The following is a 15,557-nucleotide window of genomic DNA, read 5'->3' as shown; positions in this document are numbered from 1 at the left end:
TGGATCACTGCTTCGGATTCACGACTACGTTGCAGCTTGTGAAACTAGAGAACACAGCCTAGAAAAGCCAGTGGCCAAATGCAAACCGACAAAATAATACAGTTGTTTATGAAATGATGTTATAAAACATAAGCAGAAACATGAAGAACCTAAGAAAATGAGGAAAACAGAATCAAGAAAGAATAAATGCAAGTGGTACAGATAAACTAAAGATAATGGGGTACAAACCAGGAAACTGATGGTCAGTAGATGGCAAAACTGAACTATACACAAAGAAAGAAGGAAAGGAAGAGAAAGAAGTGGTGATAATACATAAAACACTATGTGCATTAGCTGAAGTAAAACAGTATGTTACCTGGAGGCAGGAAATGATATTAAATCAAACGAGAAAAAGAATAATAAAACAAGAATGTCAGGAAAAATAATAAAAGTACTAAATTAAAATGAAAGGCAATCATCATATTTACTTAGTTGTTTCATTTTAGAAAGTGTTTCTTTCTAACAGTTACACTTTTGATTCAAAGGAACATTACCACTTAAAAGAACAAGTATTTAAAATGAATTTTCCACTATTTGCCAAAATGTTTTCCAAAAGAATACAAATCATTCAGGTTATGTATCGAGGAGAAAAAGGCAAATAAAAGTATCTTACTGTACAGCGATTATATTTTATCAAACATAACATTACTGTGGTGACCATTGTATGTGGCAAAGTAGAGTACATAAAACAGTTTCAATCAGTATAATTTTACAGATCAAAATGTGTGATCATAAATAGAAGACTGAAGTCATTAACACATATATTCAAGTAATGGACTTTAATATTTACAACATAAAAAATCTGAGTTTTTAAAATGAAAATTCATCTTCACTGTGAAACACAAGCATGTTTTACAAAACTTCCGTATCATCTGTTTTCCTCCTTTTCCTTTAGTATTGTGCCAATGTCAAACCATGTAAACTTTGCATGTAGTCAAATGAGTTAGAAAACAAGTGGGGATGGGGGTGGGGGGAGAGAAGAACACTGAACTGGACTTTTAGTTATTAACATTACAGCCAAAAAACACTTTTCCCTATACACAAATTTGGTACAAAGTTGATACAATTTCAAAACTGCTAACTGCACTATTTTTCCTCTGTCACTTTAGCACTTTTAGCAAGCAACACAGTATGCTGTCCACCAGCTGACACTTTCAACACCACTTGTGACAGTAACTGCTTTCCTTTGATTTGTCGTGGCTCATACACATCACTCTCATCGTCTCCATCACCACTTTTTCCAAGCTGTCCATTTGTTGCCATTCCCCAACCGTAAACTTCTCCTATAAAGAAAAATTAAGAGATGTTGACAACAGATGCACTGTACACATTAAATTAGTGTGGTTCAGTTTGAGATATTAATTTCAAGCAGGACAATACATTATCTACATAGTGTAAAAAACATTAAAGAAGTAGCACACAACACACATTTTGGTTGAAGTTTACGGAACTCATTCCCTATAAAAGTAAGACCAAGATGAAATTTTGCAAACCAACTGTAAAAAGTCATTTCTGGAGAGGACTGCTTATCAAAAATGGAATGAAGTGATTTGATACATGTACACATAAGACAAGTATGCACACAAATAGATTTATCAATAAAAAATTCCTGAGATTTCAGCTCTTGCTTAAACTTCCAATTGGGTTACCATAAAAGTTTGATATGCAATCAAATCATGTGGTGGGAAATTTTCCAAACTAATAGCCAATCTACATGATGCAGAATCAGTACGGATGATAGCAACAGTATGCCAAGCATAACCAGCTTTTGCATTTAACATGAGTAAATGCAAAATCAATGCACCTATTGAGAAACACAGGAGGACCATCTAAGACATGAATAATCTTGGCTGCATTCATATTACAATCAGTTTCCACATCTAAAACAGTCTTGTAAATAGTTGAACACCAACAAGATACATGACAGTGAGGCATCTCAGTGAATGAGTAACAGTACCAGAGCAATTACTTATATACCAAATCTGGCAGTCACGTCATTCACACACACGTTAGTAAAGGGGACTCTAGTTAGCTAAGTACATCAGTAGCCAGAGTCAGCCATCCACAACAGCGCTTTGGAATACATTGCGTAATTACTGAGAAGTGAACCCAGAGGACAGGATACTGAGATGAGGCCCAGAGAGACTACAAAGGAAAGAAGAAATTGCATCTTGGCTTTTGACAAGATCAATGTGGTTTATTAAACAAAACTGTTACATCTTGAACATCTACAGGTTCTCGATGTATCCTTGTCAGATTACTGGCTGATGATGTGCATCCAGCTCTTATGGTAATCTAATCTGAAGTTTCAAGAAGCTTTTTTTAAATTGATAAACCTATGTGTGTGTGTGTGTGTGTGTGTGTGTGTGTGTGTGTGTGTGTGTACGCACGCGCGCGCATTCACCATATGTGCAAATTATCTAAAGACAACAGTGTATAACAGTATTTAGATGGCTACTGATCTGTAGCATCAGCCAGTAACAGGACTAGGTTACATCAAGAACCTGTAGAGGTCACATTTGTATCAATTTTGTTTAATAAATTACATTAATTTTAACAATTACCACATGAAATTTCACAACAATGTTTCGTTAAACATTCACCATCAGCAAGCTACAGTTACTTTCTGAGCTTCGTTTTAACACGAATGGTCATATCTCAAAAGCACTACATAGTGGTTGCATGTAAGTACTTAAAGGTGACTCCCATCAGTTGTGGATATGAGACATCAGCATTATTTTCTTCCACTTTTACTTATAATTTTGTACTGCAGAATCACAGTGGAAGCAGCACCAATCATTTAAAAAAATATGCATACTTAGTGCATTTGGAGAGCAGTAAGAACTGACGCACTTTTACTTATAATTTTGTACTGCAGAATCACAGTGGAAGCAGCACCAATCATTTAAAAAAATATGCATACTTAGTGCATTTGGAGAGCAGTAAGAACTGACTTATCGTATATTGAACAGTCACTTTACATAAATTTTAAGAGGGTTATAGTTTAGTTTACCACAAGGCCAAGTATTTTCATGTGCAAAAATGTGACAAAAGAGGTGTGAAGTTTTAGGCACAAAGGTGCCAATTCCAAATGTGAAATTATGGATTTCATACACAAGTTATTAAATCAGAAACCTCCCCAAAAACTTCGCCAAGCCATGAAAAGTCTACTGATTATGTCACTAATCACACTTATTAATTCAGGAAACTGTTGAAACAAATCTTCATTCAATATTTCAATGCTGTTTTAAAGAAAACAGTACCTGTCATTACTCAGCAAATATTTGCAAACAGAAAAGGAATGTTGTACACCAAAAGACAAGATATGCATATCCTGTTTTTAAAATAATGGTAATCAATATTTTTGTTCACTGCCATGTCCTCCACATCAGAGACATTGAATAAACGTTCCTTGAACTTTTAATTTCCAGTGTGGTACACTGTGCTTCCTTCTCAAAACAGATCACATTCAGTTTTATTGTGGCTATCGTCAGCAAGAAGTGTCCATATATAGCAAAGTTCATCTCGCAGTTCTTGTTCACCTGATAGTTCCTTAGCCTTTCTTAAAAGTTGTGGGATCATCTGACAAAACATCCAAGCTTCTGCATAAAGCCAGAAAACTACTACACAAACTACAAAACTTTCTACAATGTTCCTACCTATAATGATGGGAGAAGGTGATTAAGCAGTTCTGCAATTTGAAAGCGCTTTTTTTTTCTTGCAGGACCTTTTTCAAGAATTTGTTACTGCAAGATACAAACTCATTCATGTTTGAGTATACATCTTTTAATGACTGACTAAATGAATAACCTGCACAGCGCAGATCTTAATTTTTTAAGATACATGTGTTGTGTGTCGAGCCTGGGAAGGCAAAAAGAATATAAGAAGCTAGAACTGTAAGAACTAGCCATACTCAATCATATTTTACTTCAGTCCACAGCACAAAGTATGATTTAATAACATTTTACATCATGATAGTGTTGACTATTCTCAAGCAGGAAATATAACGGAAGCACAAGTTTCACTTCTCCATTCAAGTGTCACTGTAACATTGAATATATCTGCTCTGGCATCAATTACTACTCATCTGCTTTGTGATACTTTTCCTTCCTAGTTACAACTTTCTTGAAGTACTGTCACTTGGACAAAATCTCTGACAGGCAAACATCCACAGGTGAGAAAAATATTAATAGAACAAAAATTCACTTCAATTGCATCTTATTTTATAACATTATCTGTTTTGAAGCCTAAAGCTCCATATTCAGGTGTCACCAAGAAAACAAATGTGTGTGGCAGTCAGGCCAGTCAGTCGTGAGGGATTACACCCACGCCAAACGAATGCATGGGAGTGTAGGACCAACAACCAGGGCACCCTCCTCAACAGCCAATAAGGAAGTTTTTTTTCCTTGCTGGTTGTTGAGATAGGCACCCTGGTAGTTGATCCTTTTCTGTCAGGTGTTTGGCATGAGCGTGATCCCTCATGATAGGCTGGACTGCCACTCATTTATGTTTTCTTAATATTATGCTGGCACCAGATGATGGAGCTATAGACTTTCAAACTGATCACGTAATAAAATAAGAAACTTACTGGCACCTGAACTGGATTTTTACTCTATTAACACTCTCAGTGGGGACAGACTTTAAATGCTTCTCTTGATACAACCTCATAACGGGATTGTAGGACTTGGGAAAGAGAACAGCACGTGTAAAATGCAACTTCTGTCACAAAAGCGTATCATCCAATAAACTGCTTCTTATGTACCAGTTCATTATTCTTGGCATGCTTTTCACTTTCCATATGCTGCTGAATACTATTTCATTGGTACTTTTTATCAACTGTGACAATATGTAAAAACTCCACACCTTAACACAAAATTTCGAAATCTATGTACATAAATAACAGACAGGTATACCATAACAATGAAAATTCATGGAAGATATGTAAAATAAAGGAAAGGCAATCACTCATTTATAGCTCACCAATGTGTAGCACATAGAAACATGAACAAAAAACAGTATTTTCCTCACTTTTGAGCTCCTTCTCTAGTAGGAGGGTACACACACACACACACACACACACACACACACACACACACACAAATGGACACACCCATGGCCACTGCAACACTGACAGTCAATTATTAATGCAGTTGTCTTGGCAGATGGAGGCAGGCAGGAGAGATGGGACACAAGCTTGGAATTGGCAAAGGTGTGGAAGCAAACTGGCTGTAAGCTATTTTGCAGAAACCGTGGAGAACCTTGTAACGATGGGGATTTGAACCTCAGTCCTGAATGTGAGCCTTGGAATTGTATTTTCCCCAGTGTTAGTTGTATGTTAATACAAAGCAGTATGGATAGGTTTACTGATGAAGACAAAAACAGGGCAAATACAGAAAAAGTGTCAGGAAGAGTAGGAAATCAAAGATAGTCTTTTACTAAGCGCTGTGCCAGCTTCAATTCACAAGGAAGAAAAACTGGTGAAGGGTTGATTGACACACACTAAATGTATTGGCGGCTTGAATGCAGTGAAAGAGAGTCCCAACAACACTAAGCTGAGCTGTTCCCACAGTGATGGTAACCACATCACACAATCTTTGCACCTGTAGATAGATGCTTAAAAGAAACATTGTGTTTTGTGTTGTTGATTCTGACAATTTTATATTACAGGCTTTTTCACTGTCAATCTGTTGCAACAACAACATATTTTCCTAGCTTCTTAGAATTAGAAACATGCACTCTTGCACTTTATCATTTCCCTAAAATACAAAGTGACAAGTTGCTGTATTGGGTCAAATCATTCACGAGAATGAAAAGGCTGACAACTGTTTCACAACACATGGGACAAAATGAGTTGTGACTGGCTTCCTTTGGGATTCCCAATGTCAAAAATCAACATTACAAAAATAAAAATTTGAAACTTACTCTCCAGCATTTGCAGCTGAGGGTTAGTAATGGAATGCTAAGCAAACATAGTAAATAAACTTGGCAAACTATTTCGTTGTAGTTCTACTATGTGTCAAAGGTAAATGTTGGAAGTGATACTGTTAAACTAATTGATAAAAATAATAGGCATTTATCTTTCTAAAAAACATGAACCAACCTTTATCATTTACAGCAAATGACACTGCTGCACCACATGCAATATCAGTGCATTTCATCCCAATAAGTTTTGGTATAGCAGTAGGTGTAGTGATGTCTTCACAGTCTTTGCCTAATCCAAGGCGCCCATAATCTTTACGACCAATGACATAAACACCACCTAAAACATACAACATTTATGCCTTAATTAATCATGTCAGTATTCGAAACAAATTTCATCAGGCCATGAAGTAAACTAAAAAAGGTGTCACCTGTGTACAGCTTACTCACTGAAGAAAACTGCAGGCACCTATACACAAGTAAATTCATGGCAAATGTGTGTTACCCGTCTAAGAAAAGAACTGGTTGGTTCTGAGCAGTACAGATGACACCAACACTTAATTACAACTTCACAAATGAAATGGTTGTCTCAAGCAAGTAACAAACATATTAAAAATATGTTGGCTGAAAACAGTTTCCTGTAAGAACTGGCCATGAAAATCGCCAAAGCCCCTAAGGTTTGTATTGGGATAGCCCTTCAGTGAGTCTCACTTATCTTCACAACTGAGCAGTCACTGGTGAATGCTGGAAGTATGAATAAATAATTGAATTAACGGATTCTACTTGAGCACAACACTTTCAAAATGTTAACTGAGTAATGATAACTTCACTGACAAATTTTTGTGTTTGTACTTGTTCAAGACATAAGGGACATTACAGACTTTCCATCTCCAATTATGTTCACCCATATGTGATCCTAAGAATATCAATCTCCTAATGCAATATTACGAAAAGGATTGTTGCATCTCACTATATAGTGGAGATGCTGAGTCACAGATAGGCACAACAGAAAGACTGTCAGAAAGTGAGCTTTAGGCCAACAATGCCTTTCTTAAAAATACACACACACACGCACGCAAGCACATGCACACAGGCATGTGCGCACGACCAGTCTCTGGCTGCTGGGGCCAGATTGCCTGGTCTTATCAGCCGGGTTGTGTGTGTGTGTGTGTGTGTGTGTGTGTGTGTGTGTGTGTGATTTGTCTATTTTCAACAAAAGCCTTGTTGGCCTAAAGCTAACTTTCTGACGGTCTTTTTGTTGTGCCTATCTGTGACTTAGCATCTCCACAACATAGGGAGTAGCAACTACTCTTTCCATAATACTGTTACATTCCATTCTGGATTTTCCACTGCTTGATTCACTCTCGTAATTCAGTATGACAACTATCAAAAAGAAAAAAACATATTTGAAGATTAAAAAATTTCCTGTGCAATTTTAGGTAGAACACATTTTGGCTTATTAACATATTTGCCGGTAGGTTTGTAATCGTAAAGTTGATAGTTCGAATCTCATTAGCAGCATATTTATTAATTTCCATATTTGATAACATACGGAAATGTTTCTTGACAAATATTAATTAAGCTTTTCAATAAAAAATATTTTTTTTTAGTTTTAACTGCTATATATGCGAATGTTCACAATAAATTCTAAAGTTTAGTGTAAAAAACGAAAAATGACATAGAAAATAAAATACCTTTTCACTTCTAGGTAACACTGAAGTACATAATATTTTTTAAAGGCATTTTGCATGTCTGCATCAAATTCTAATCTATTTCACAAGACAAGTAATTAAAAATATTAATCATTTGTTGTAATACTGGAGCTGCAAATACGTTGCACAGGAAAACATACTGAGGAAACACACACACACACACACACACACACACACACACACACACAAAATCATATTAGTTATGGATAGCCTGTCAAGAGTGTATGAAGCATTTGATTCAACAAAATAATTAAAGCTGGTGGGGTATTACACCAAGCAACAAAAGCTGATGATTTGTAATATATGCAACTACTTACTATTATTACATACATAAATACTGAAAATAAAGCAACACATGCTGTGCCGCTACACATTCAACACAAACTGTGTGTAAAGTTGCTTTATACTGGAATACTGAAAGGAGAAAGAAAGAGCACAAACAGATTATAATACATGCCTCCAGAATACAGTCATGTCAGTTAGCAAATCTTATATAAATATTCAGTGAACATCAGTGAGATATGCTTCAAGAACAATGAGGAGATTAAAGTTTTGTAGTTTAGTAATTAAATGAAATATTCTGTGGATGTTAACTTCTTCAATCCATTCAGGGCTTGTGACATTTCAAGAAGATCACATTCCTCCCATATTGTGTTGTGCTGAAATGCCATTGCTCATTTCCTAATAAAGGTACTGGTGCCAGTGGGAATTTAAATGTTGTAATAGATACTCTAAAATAATTTACTTACCACTTGGGCCAGAGAGTTTACACCCTCATCAAAACAAAGACTTATGAGCTGAAGTATGAAATTACTCTTGCCTTATGGCTTCCAAAGTTAGCTGCAGTTTCCACAACAATTATTGACTGACACTACTGGTCCACCCCCAACAACTTCACCACACAGATATGCAAAAAAGCTCACAAACTCCGCCAGTCTGCAACAATGCCTCCTTTCATACAACAGCTGATTAGCATCACTTTTGAACCTCTGACAGGTCACCCATGATGTGACGGCAGTGAACTAAAGTATACAAACAGCCTGTCAGGTTCCTAGCATTCCTACTTTGCTGATGCACATAATGTGACATACACATGCAATTCCAGACATTAAATGTCAAATCTAGGGTGTGGTCATAATATACTGTAATTTAACTCAACTGCATACTCAATTAATTGGAAAAATACAAGAGAGGATTCAATCAACTAAAAGTACTTGTATCTGCTTACAAAATAAAAAAAAATCATTTATGTTTTTATAATCACCAGATAACTAAACCTGTCCTATTATGAAGAAATAAAAGACACAAAACTTAGTGGGGATGCTGCTGGTTTGAAAACTGACAAGGCAAAACAAAAAATCTGAGAAGGGGCGGCCCCATGGGTGGGACCAACTTTTTGTAGCCATGAATATGGCAGTGTATGTTACAAGGATGATGTTTGGTTTGTGGGGCACTCAACTGTGTAGTTATCAGTGCCCGTACAAATTCCCAATCTTTGCTCAGTCCAATCTTGCCACTTTCATGAATGATGATGAAATGATGAGGACAACACAAACACCCAGTTATCTCGAGGCAGGTGAAAATCCCTGACCCCGCCAAGAATTGAACCTGGGATCCTGTGCTCAGGAAGAGAGAGCGCTACCACGATACCATGAGTTGCGAACAGTGTACGTTACGGTCTCCAGTATTACAATCTGCAACCATTCACCAAAGTGGGTGCTCAATTGCGAGTATTCGATGGAAATGAATTTAACTTGTTTCTCTAGAGTCTAGACCTTGTAGTGTTCAGCAGAATGGTGGCATAGCACAGTAGTTAAGATACATTCCTAATGTGCAGCAGGCTTTGGGTTTGAATCCCACAGGTACACTGAAACTGTTTTTAAATCTTCATAAAGATGACTGACTGTTGTTTTTATTCAACCACTTGGTTTAGATGTTATTTTTAAAAATATCTAATCCTTTGCTGTGTCATTATTTCACCACACTGACTTTATTTACTCTCATTTTTCCTTCCAAATTATTTTTTTTCCTTAGAAATCTTTGTGTATGTTATTTCTTTTTATGTATCAAGTCCAATTTCATTTCTTCTATTTTATCATTTTACACAGGTCTTCATTATATTGAATCCATTATTTCCATTCCTCATTTTGCTTGAATTTTGTGTTATTTATAATCCTTTCTTCCGATTAAATCTTCATCTGCATTACTGTGTCCATAGTGCAATGTTTGCATGGTGGTTACAACCCAAATAATGTACAGTCAATGTTAAATAGATTATTTTATCTGTAGTTTTTTTAAATCAATAGATCAGCATTTTCAAACATTTAAATATCATGATGATAAATAAAAATAATTAAAATCACATGCACAAAGATTCCAAATAAAAAAGGAGGGGGGGGGGGGAAGAAGAAAAGAAAAGAGCAAAATAGAAGCCAGAACGATGATGAAAGTAACACATCAAAAGATTAGAAATTAAAAGAGTTACATTAAAACCAATTAACTGAATAAAAATAATGATAAAAATAATTTCGATAAACATTCAAAAATAAAATATTTCAAAGCACTTGATGGAAACCAAAGATACAACCTTCTGCACATCAGAAGTGTACCTGCACTGTGCCACACCAGCATTCTGCGTAACACTATTATTTTAAGGCTCTATATGATCAAATGAAATTATTTTTTATCAATTACTTGCAAATGAGGACCCACTTTGATAACTCGCTGCAGGATGTGATACCTGGGACCCTAACTTACACCATCAGACAGATGGCTTCAAAAAGTCAATACAACTCCTGAGGATCTCCCCTTGAGCGTAAAAATAATTCTTGCCACCTGCTAACAAATTAAGAAAAAACAGCAACAACAACAGTAGTAGTAGTTGTAATAGATGTTTTATTTATCTGTGGATCACTTAGACAAGGATGTTTGACATGTCATGGTATTACACATTAAGAATGTATAAGAATAAGCACCGTATTTACTCGGATCTAAGCCACACTTTTTTTCCGGTTTTTGTAATCCAAAAAACCGTCTGTGGCTTAGAATCGAGTGCAAAGTAAGTGGAAGTTCTAAAAAATGTTGGTAGGTGCCGCCACAGCTAACTTCTGCCGTCGAATATATGTAGCGTTATACAGGCATGCTTTGCAGGCACAAAGATAAATACTGGCACCAAAACCTCTGCATCAGTAAATAAATTAAAAGAAAAGGTAAAAGAATGTAAACATTATGCCATGTATTCTTTCGTGTTGGCTGCTATCTCATTTAAATCCTGTGTGCCTAATAAACTACGAAACTAGAGTGAGACAACAGCAAATGCGGAAGAATATAAATATCATGTCATGTTTATATTTGTATTATTCTTATGCTGAAGAGTGATACAGTCAGAAATGAAGCACGGCAACTGACTAGATTTTTAAATCTAAGATCACTAATTTCTGTGCAGAATGTAATGTACTAAAGAGGCATCTGCAAAGATTTTCAAACGGAGAAAATTTTTCGCTAAACTCTCTTTAAGAACATCTTCTATCATACGCAGTCTATTATTTGGTTCTTGTTGATCATTGTCCAAGAAAGCAGCAGTGTAAGTAACAACAAATAGCAGTCTCTTGCCATTGTTTCACTAACTAGACAATTCCTCTCTTTTTTTATTGTAAGCTGCGGTAGCGTGCACAAATGCAAGCCATGCCGCGAGCGGCGACAGATTATAAACACTCATTATCAGAGTGTGACAAACAATGCATGACACAGTACAATAATGCATTTTCAGCTTAGAGTGGCGTAAACACCTATAAAAAAGAAAACGGCACTTATCAGATCAAAGCAAAATAAGCAATCGATTCAAACCAGACGAAGCACGTGCAAAAGGAAGGGTACCCGTATAAATATGGACGGAGCACCTGACACATAGCAATGGCTACTTGGTAAAGCTTAACTGTTAAGCTTACGACTCGAACAAAACTACTGTAGCTGTATCTTCACCCATTCGACCTAAATTGTGTCTCATGTTACAATGGACCAACTTTGTTTCAATTTGGAGGTGTGGTCTAAAACTTTTCTCTCCCCTTGAATTTCGAGTCTCAAATTTCAGGTGCGGCTTAGATTTGGTCGTGTTCTCCTCCCCCCCCCCCCCCCCCCCCCCTTCCTCTCTCTCCTTGATTTCGAGTCCCATTTTTCAGGTGCCGCTTAGATTTGAGTAAATACAGCAGTCCATACATAAAAGCATTTACATACTTCCTAGTTCAACAAGAATGGGACATGGCTTTACAGTACAAATCATTTTGGCATTTACTATCAAATCAAATAATGTAAATGAACATGAACTTATCTATGTTATATGAAATGTTTTCAGGATTCTGACTGTATTTTGAATTTAACAGAATAATTTATGCTGCTTCAGAACATTTTTTACTAATATTTAAGTAGCACAATGTGTTTTGGGGGCATGGTGCCATCATTAGGCGCATTCCAGTTACATGTACATTATATTATCTGAAGTGTGATTAGATTCATTTGCCATAGATGCCACTGCGGTTGTTTGTCTAAATACAATCGTGTACAGAAAGATACATACATTTTAGTGAGCATCTTTCTCTACAGGATTCTACTTTGAAACAACCTCAGTGGCACACACAACAAATGAACCTAACCACACTTCAGATTGATATAATATACATTTAACTGGAATGCAAATGATGATGGCAGCATGCTGCTAAAACACACGATGCTAATTCAATGTCATAAAAAAGTTACTTAAGCAGTAGAAATTATATGATAAATTTCAGAATATAAATAAGCTGCTCCTACATGTTTCATGAATTAAAATAAACTCTGATTTACGAGTAGAACAACAGTGGCAACAATTATAAAAATTGTATCCACAAAAAAAGTAAAGAAAAAACTGTGATGCCAAAAGAATGAATAATAAAGATAAATACAGTTGAAGCTTGCAAATGCAAGTTATTTACCATACACTGAATCTGCAGAAGACTAACAATGCTCTACATATGGCATTTAAATATATGTTGATGGAAGACCACCTGAATATTGGGATTATAAGAACAAAATTATGGTTAAAATGTGGCAAAACATTTGTCACAGAATAACGTGAAAGCATCAGATAATTGAAAAAGAAGGTGTAGCAAACTTCTGCTGTCTGTTATGTCCCACTGAAACTAACACTGCAGTTGTTCTGTAATGAACACTGAAATTGATAAGAACTTTTCTTACCTTCATTATCACGAGCCAATGTGTGGTGTTGCCCTCCGCATATCTGTGACCATAATTTTTCCGAAAATGAGGGTGATATCACTGGATGAAAGTGGCACACTTGATTCTCTACACCTGTTGAAGGAAAATTTGAATCAAAAATAAATGTCAACGAACACAGCACATTACATGCCTTGCAAGACAGCTACAAAGGAGCAGCGGCTGTCAGCTGTGGTTTGAGCTCGGATTGTATGACTATGAAGGACCATTTTGGTGAGGCTGAGGAACTTTATAGAGTTGGGCAAGATGAAGCGATGAGAACAATAATGTCAACATGTATTAAATCTTTCGGTAATAGCATTTTGTTTAACAAATGTAATAACCTGAGTACGATGTCAGGCAAAGACGTATGCTTATCTCTTAACTGATGTTTAGTCAACATGTAATAAAGTTGAATTTTGGCTCTAAGTTGCCTGGAGACGGATTGGCATCTAATCAAGATTTAAGAAGGTTTCATCTAGTTGGGATTCTGACAAATAGTACAGGGCAGATGGTAATACACACATCAACTGAATTCCCACACGTGGTGACCCTGGAGTGAAATGAACCTGGAAGAAAAGATTAAACTGAGGCTCAAAATCAAGAATACTTCACAAACTCTGGAAATATTTGCCACAAGAAGAAGACTGGTATGAAAATAGACCACTTCAATTAAGAAAGGCAATACAAACCACATTCAAAGATGAGTTACATGTATTATTGGGCTTTTATAATTAATTTCAAAGTTTAATGTAAAATAACTCTTGCTTCACAAAGTGGTTTAACCAAAGATAAAGATTATCCAATCATAACCAAGAAAAACTAGTGTTATGTTTGCAAAGACGGGTACAAATAAATCATTCATATCAACAAAGCTTTGAAGCAGCAGAACCAGCCAGAGCAACGCAGGTTGGCAGTCTCCTGTGGAGTTACAGTTTGCCACATCACCACAAGACTTCACTAGCAGTGGCAGCAGTAGCAGTAGTAGCAGCAGCAGCATCAGCAGATGACAACGAAGCAGTGTGTTACAACCAAGACAAATCAACCCGTGAATGCAATAGCAACAATTTCTTTTAAAGTGAAGTATTGTGATTTTTTGTTGATGCATATTTCAGGAATATAATACACACAATACAATAAAAGACTTACCAGTAGCTTTTGCTGGTAGGATGCTTACGCATCATGAATGGAATTTTAATATAACATAAAAAGAAACTTATCTCTTTAGTATGAGTGTTCAAGAAATTTAAATAGCTTTTAGCAGGAAATGAAACAGTAATACACACTAATCATACTGCATTAACATTTCGACATAAGAGAATTATAATACAGTAGACTTACAAGATGAGCTCTCTTTCTACAGGAGTTTAGATTTTCTATTACACACACAAGAGGACAACATAACGTAGTACCAGATGCACTTTCTAGACTACCTGCAGACCTTACGCAAATCAAGATGTAAACGAAAGAGGACACTTTGCAATTTATTTTTTAAAGGCTAATACATATGAAAAAGAGAGAACTTGCTGTTACAGTTTAGAAAAATAACAAAGACAATATGTACATTTAAAAATTCAAATTGCTAACTTACAACAGGACAATGTAAATACCAGTAACTAGTGGAAACTGCACAAGAGAATCTTATTCCATAGGAAGAATAATGCTGCAAAATGGTTACTATGCATACCACAAGATAGCATAAAATTACGAACTTAGTGCATACTGATAGGTTATGTACACTTTGATCCTAAGAAACCTATCATGCATATGAATAAGTACTATTATTTTAGAAATATGAGTCAGCAAGTAAAGATGATATTAAAATCTTGCAAGACTTGTCAAAACTTAAAGTGCATACTGCTGGAGCACACTTGATACTGTAGCGAATTTTTTTTGGGCAGGCTATGGAAGTTATTGGCAGTGAATGTTTATGGTCTATTACCTCGAGGCTGGGAGGAATATGACATTTCTTTGATGTGTTAGAATGCCGGTCCAAGTTGGTTAAACTATATCGACTTAAAAGAGCAAAACAACCAATAGTATGTTAACTAAAATAACAGATCATTGCTTTAAAAATGTTGGTAAAGCTAACGAGGGAAACCTTTGATCTTGGATACTCTGAGCTGCATGAAACCATGCTTAGAGTAAAGTTCGATCATAAAAACAACAGTGGTCTGTGTCATTTCCATGCAAAACTTTGCCCTTGTCTGCTAGCACCACAAGACAGTGGTATGTTGTATCACAGATATATAATATAACATAGTAAATCAAAAATATAATAGGAATGACACAGAAATAAATGACATTATACTGGATAGATATACTGATTTTGAAGGACAGGAAGAACCTGAACCGAAGGTGGCTGTTCAGGCAGTACATGACTCATCTCCATAGCAACAGGAATAGTTCAGTCAAGGTGAGTATGGGCTATCTCCAACCAATCAGTCGAGGCCAGTGTATTAGAAGATGTTTATGAGAGCGTACTAGGGAACACTTATGAAGACTATTACAATCATGGCTTCAATTCCTATAGTAAACTAATGAGGCACTATAAGAGCGTCAAAAGTAAATCAGATTACAGATTAATTCTAAATTATGTATCTAACAAAAGGCAAGCAGGATCTCATTTCAAAAGAGACA

The 15,557-nt window shown here is 36.0% G+C and overlaps 1 protein-coding gene across 3 annotated transcripts in view; it reads right to left on the bottom strand.

Annotated features, from left to right (window-relative positions):
• Positions 1 to 648: 648 nt before the first annotated feature.
• Positions 649 to 15,557, bottom strand: part of LOC124594937 (regulator of chromosome condensation) — a 101,268-nt gene continuing 86,359 nt past the window's right edge. For all 3 annotated transcript variants that reach the window (XM_047133437.1, XM_047133438.1, XM_047133439.1), the window contains exons 7-9: positions 12,900 to 13,013; positions 6,140 to 6,298; positions 649 to 1,322 (exon numbers count right to left, since the gene is read on the bottom strand). In XM_047133437.1, coding sequence (XP_046989393.1) covers positions 1,126 to 1,322; positions 6,140 to 6,298; positions 12,900 to 13,013 — 470 coding nt within the window. In that variant the 3' untranslated portion in view covers positions 649 to 1,125. The remainder of the gene's footprint in view (positions 1,323 to 6,139; positions 6,299 to 12,899; positions 13,014 to 15,557) is intronic.

Source organism: Schistocerca americana, chromosome 2 (genome assembly GCF_021461395.2).
Source record: "Schistocerca americana isolate TAMUIC-IGC-003095 chromosome 2, iqSchAmer2.1, whole genome shotgun sequence".
In the NCBI taxonomy this organism is placed as follows: domain Eukaryota; kingdom Metazoa; phylum Arthropoda; class Insecta; order Orthoptera; family Acrididae; genus Schistocerca; species Schistocerca americana.
This window is presented reverse-complemented; position numbering and strand designations above follow the sequence as displayed.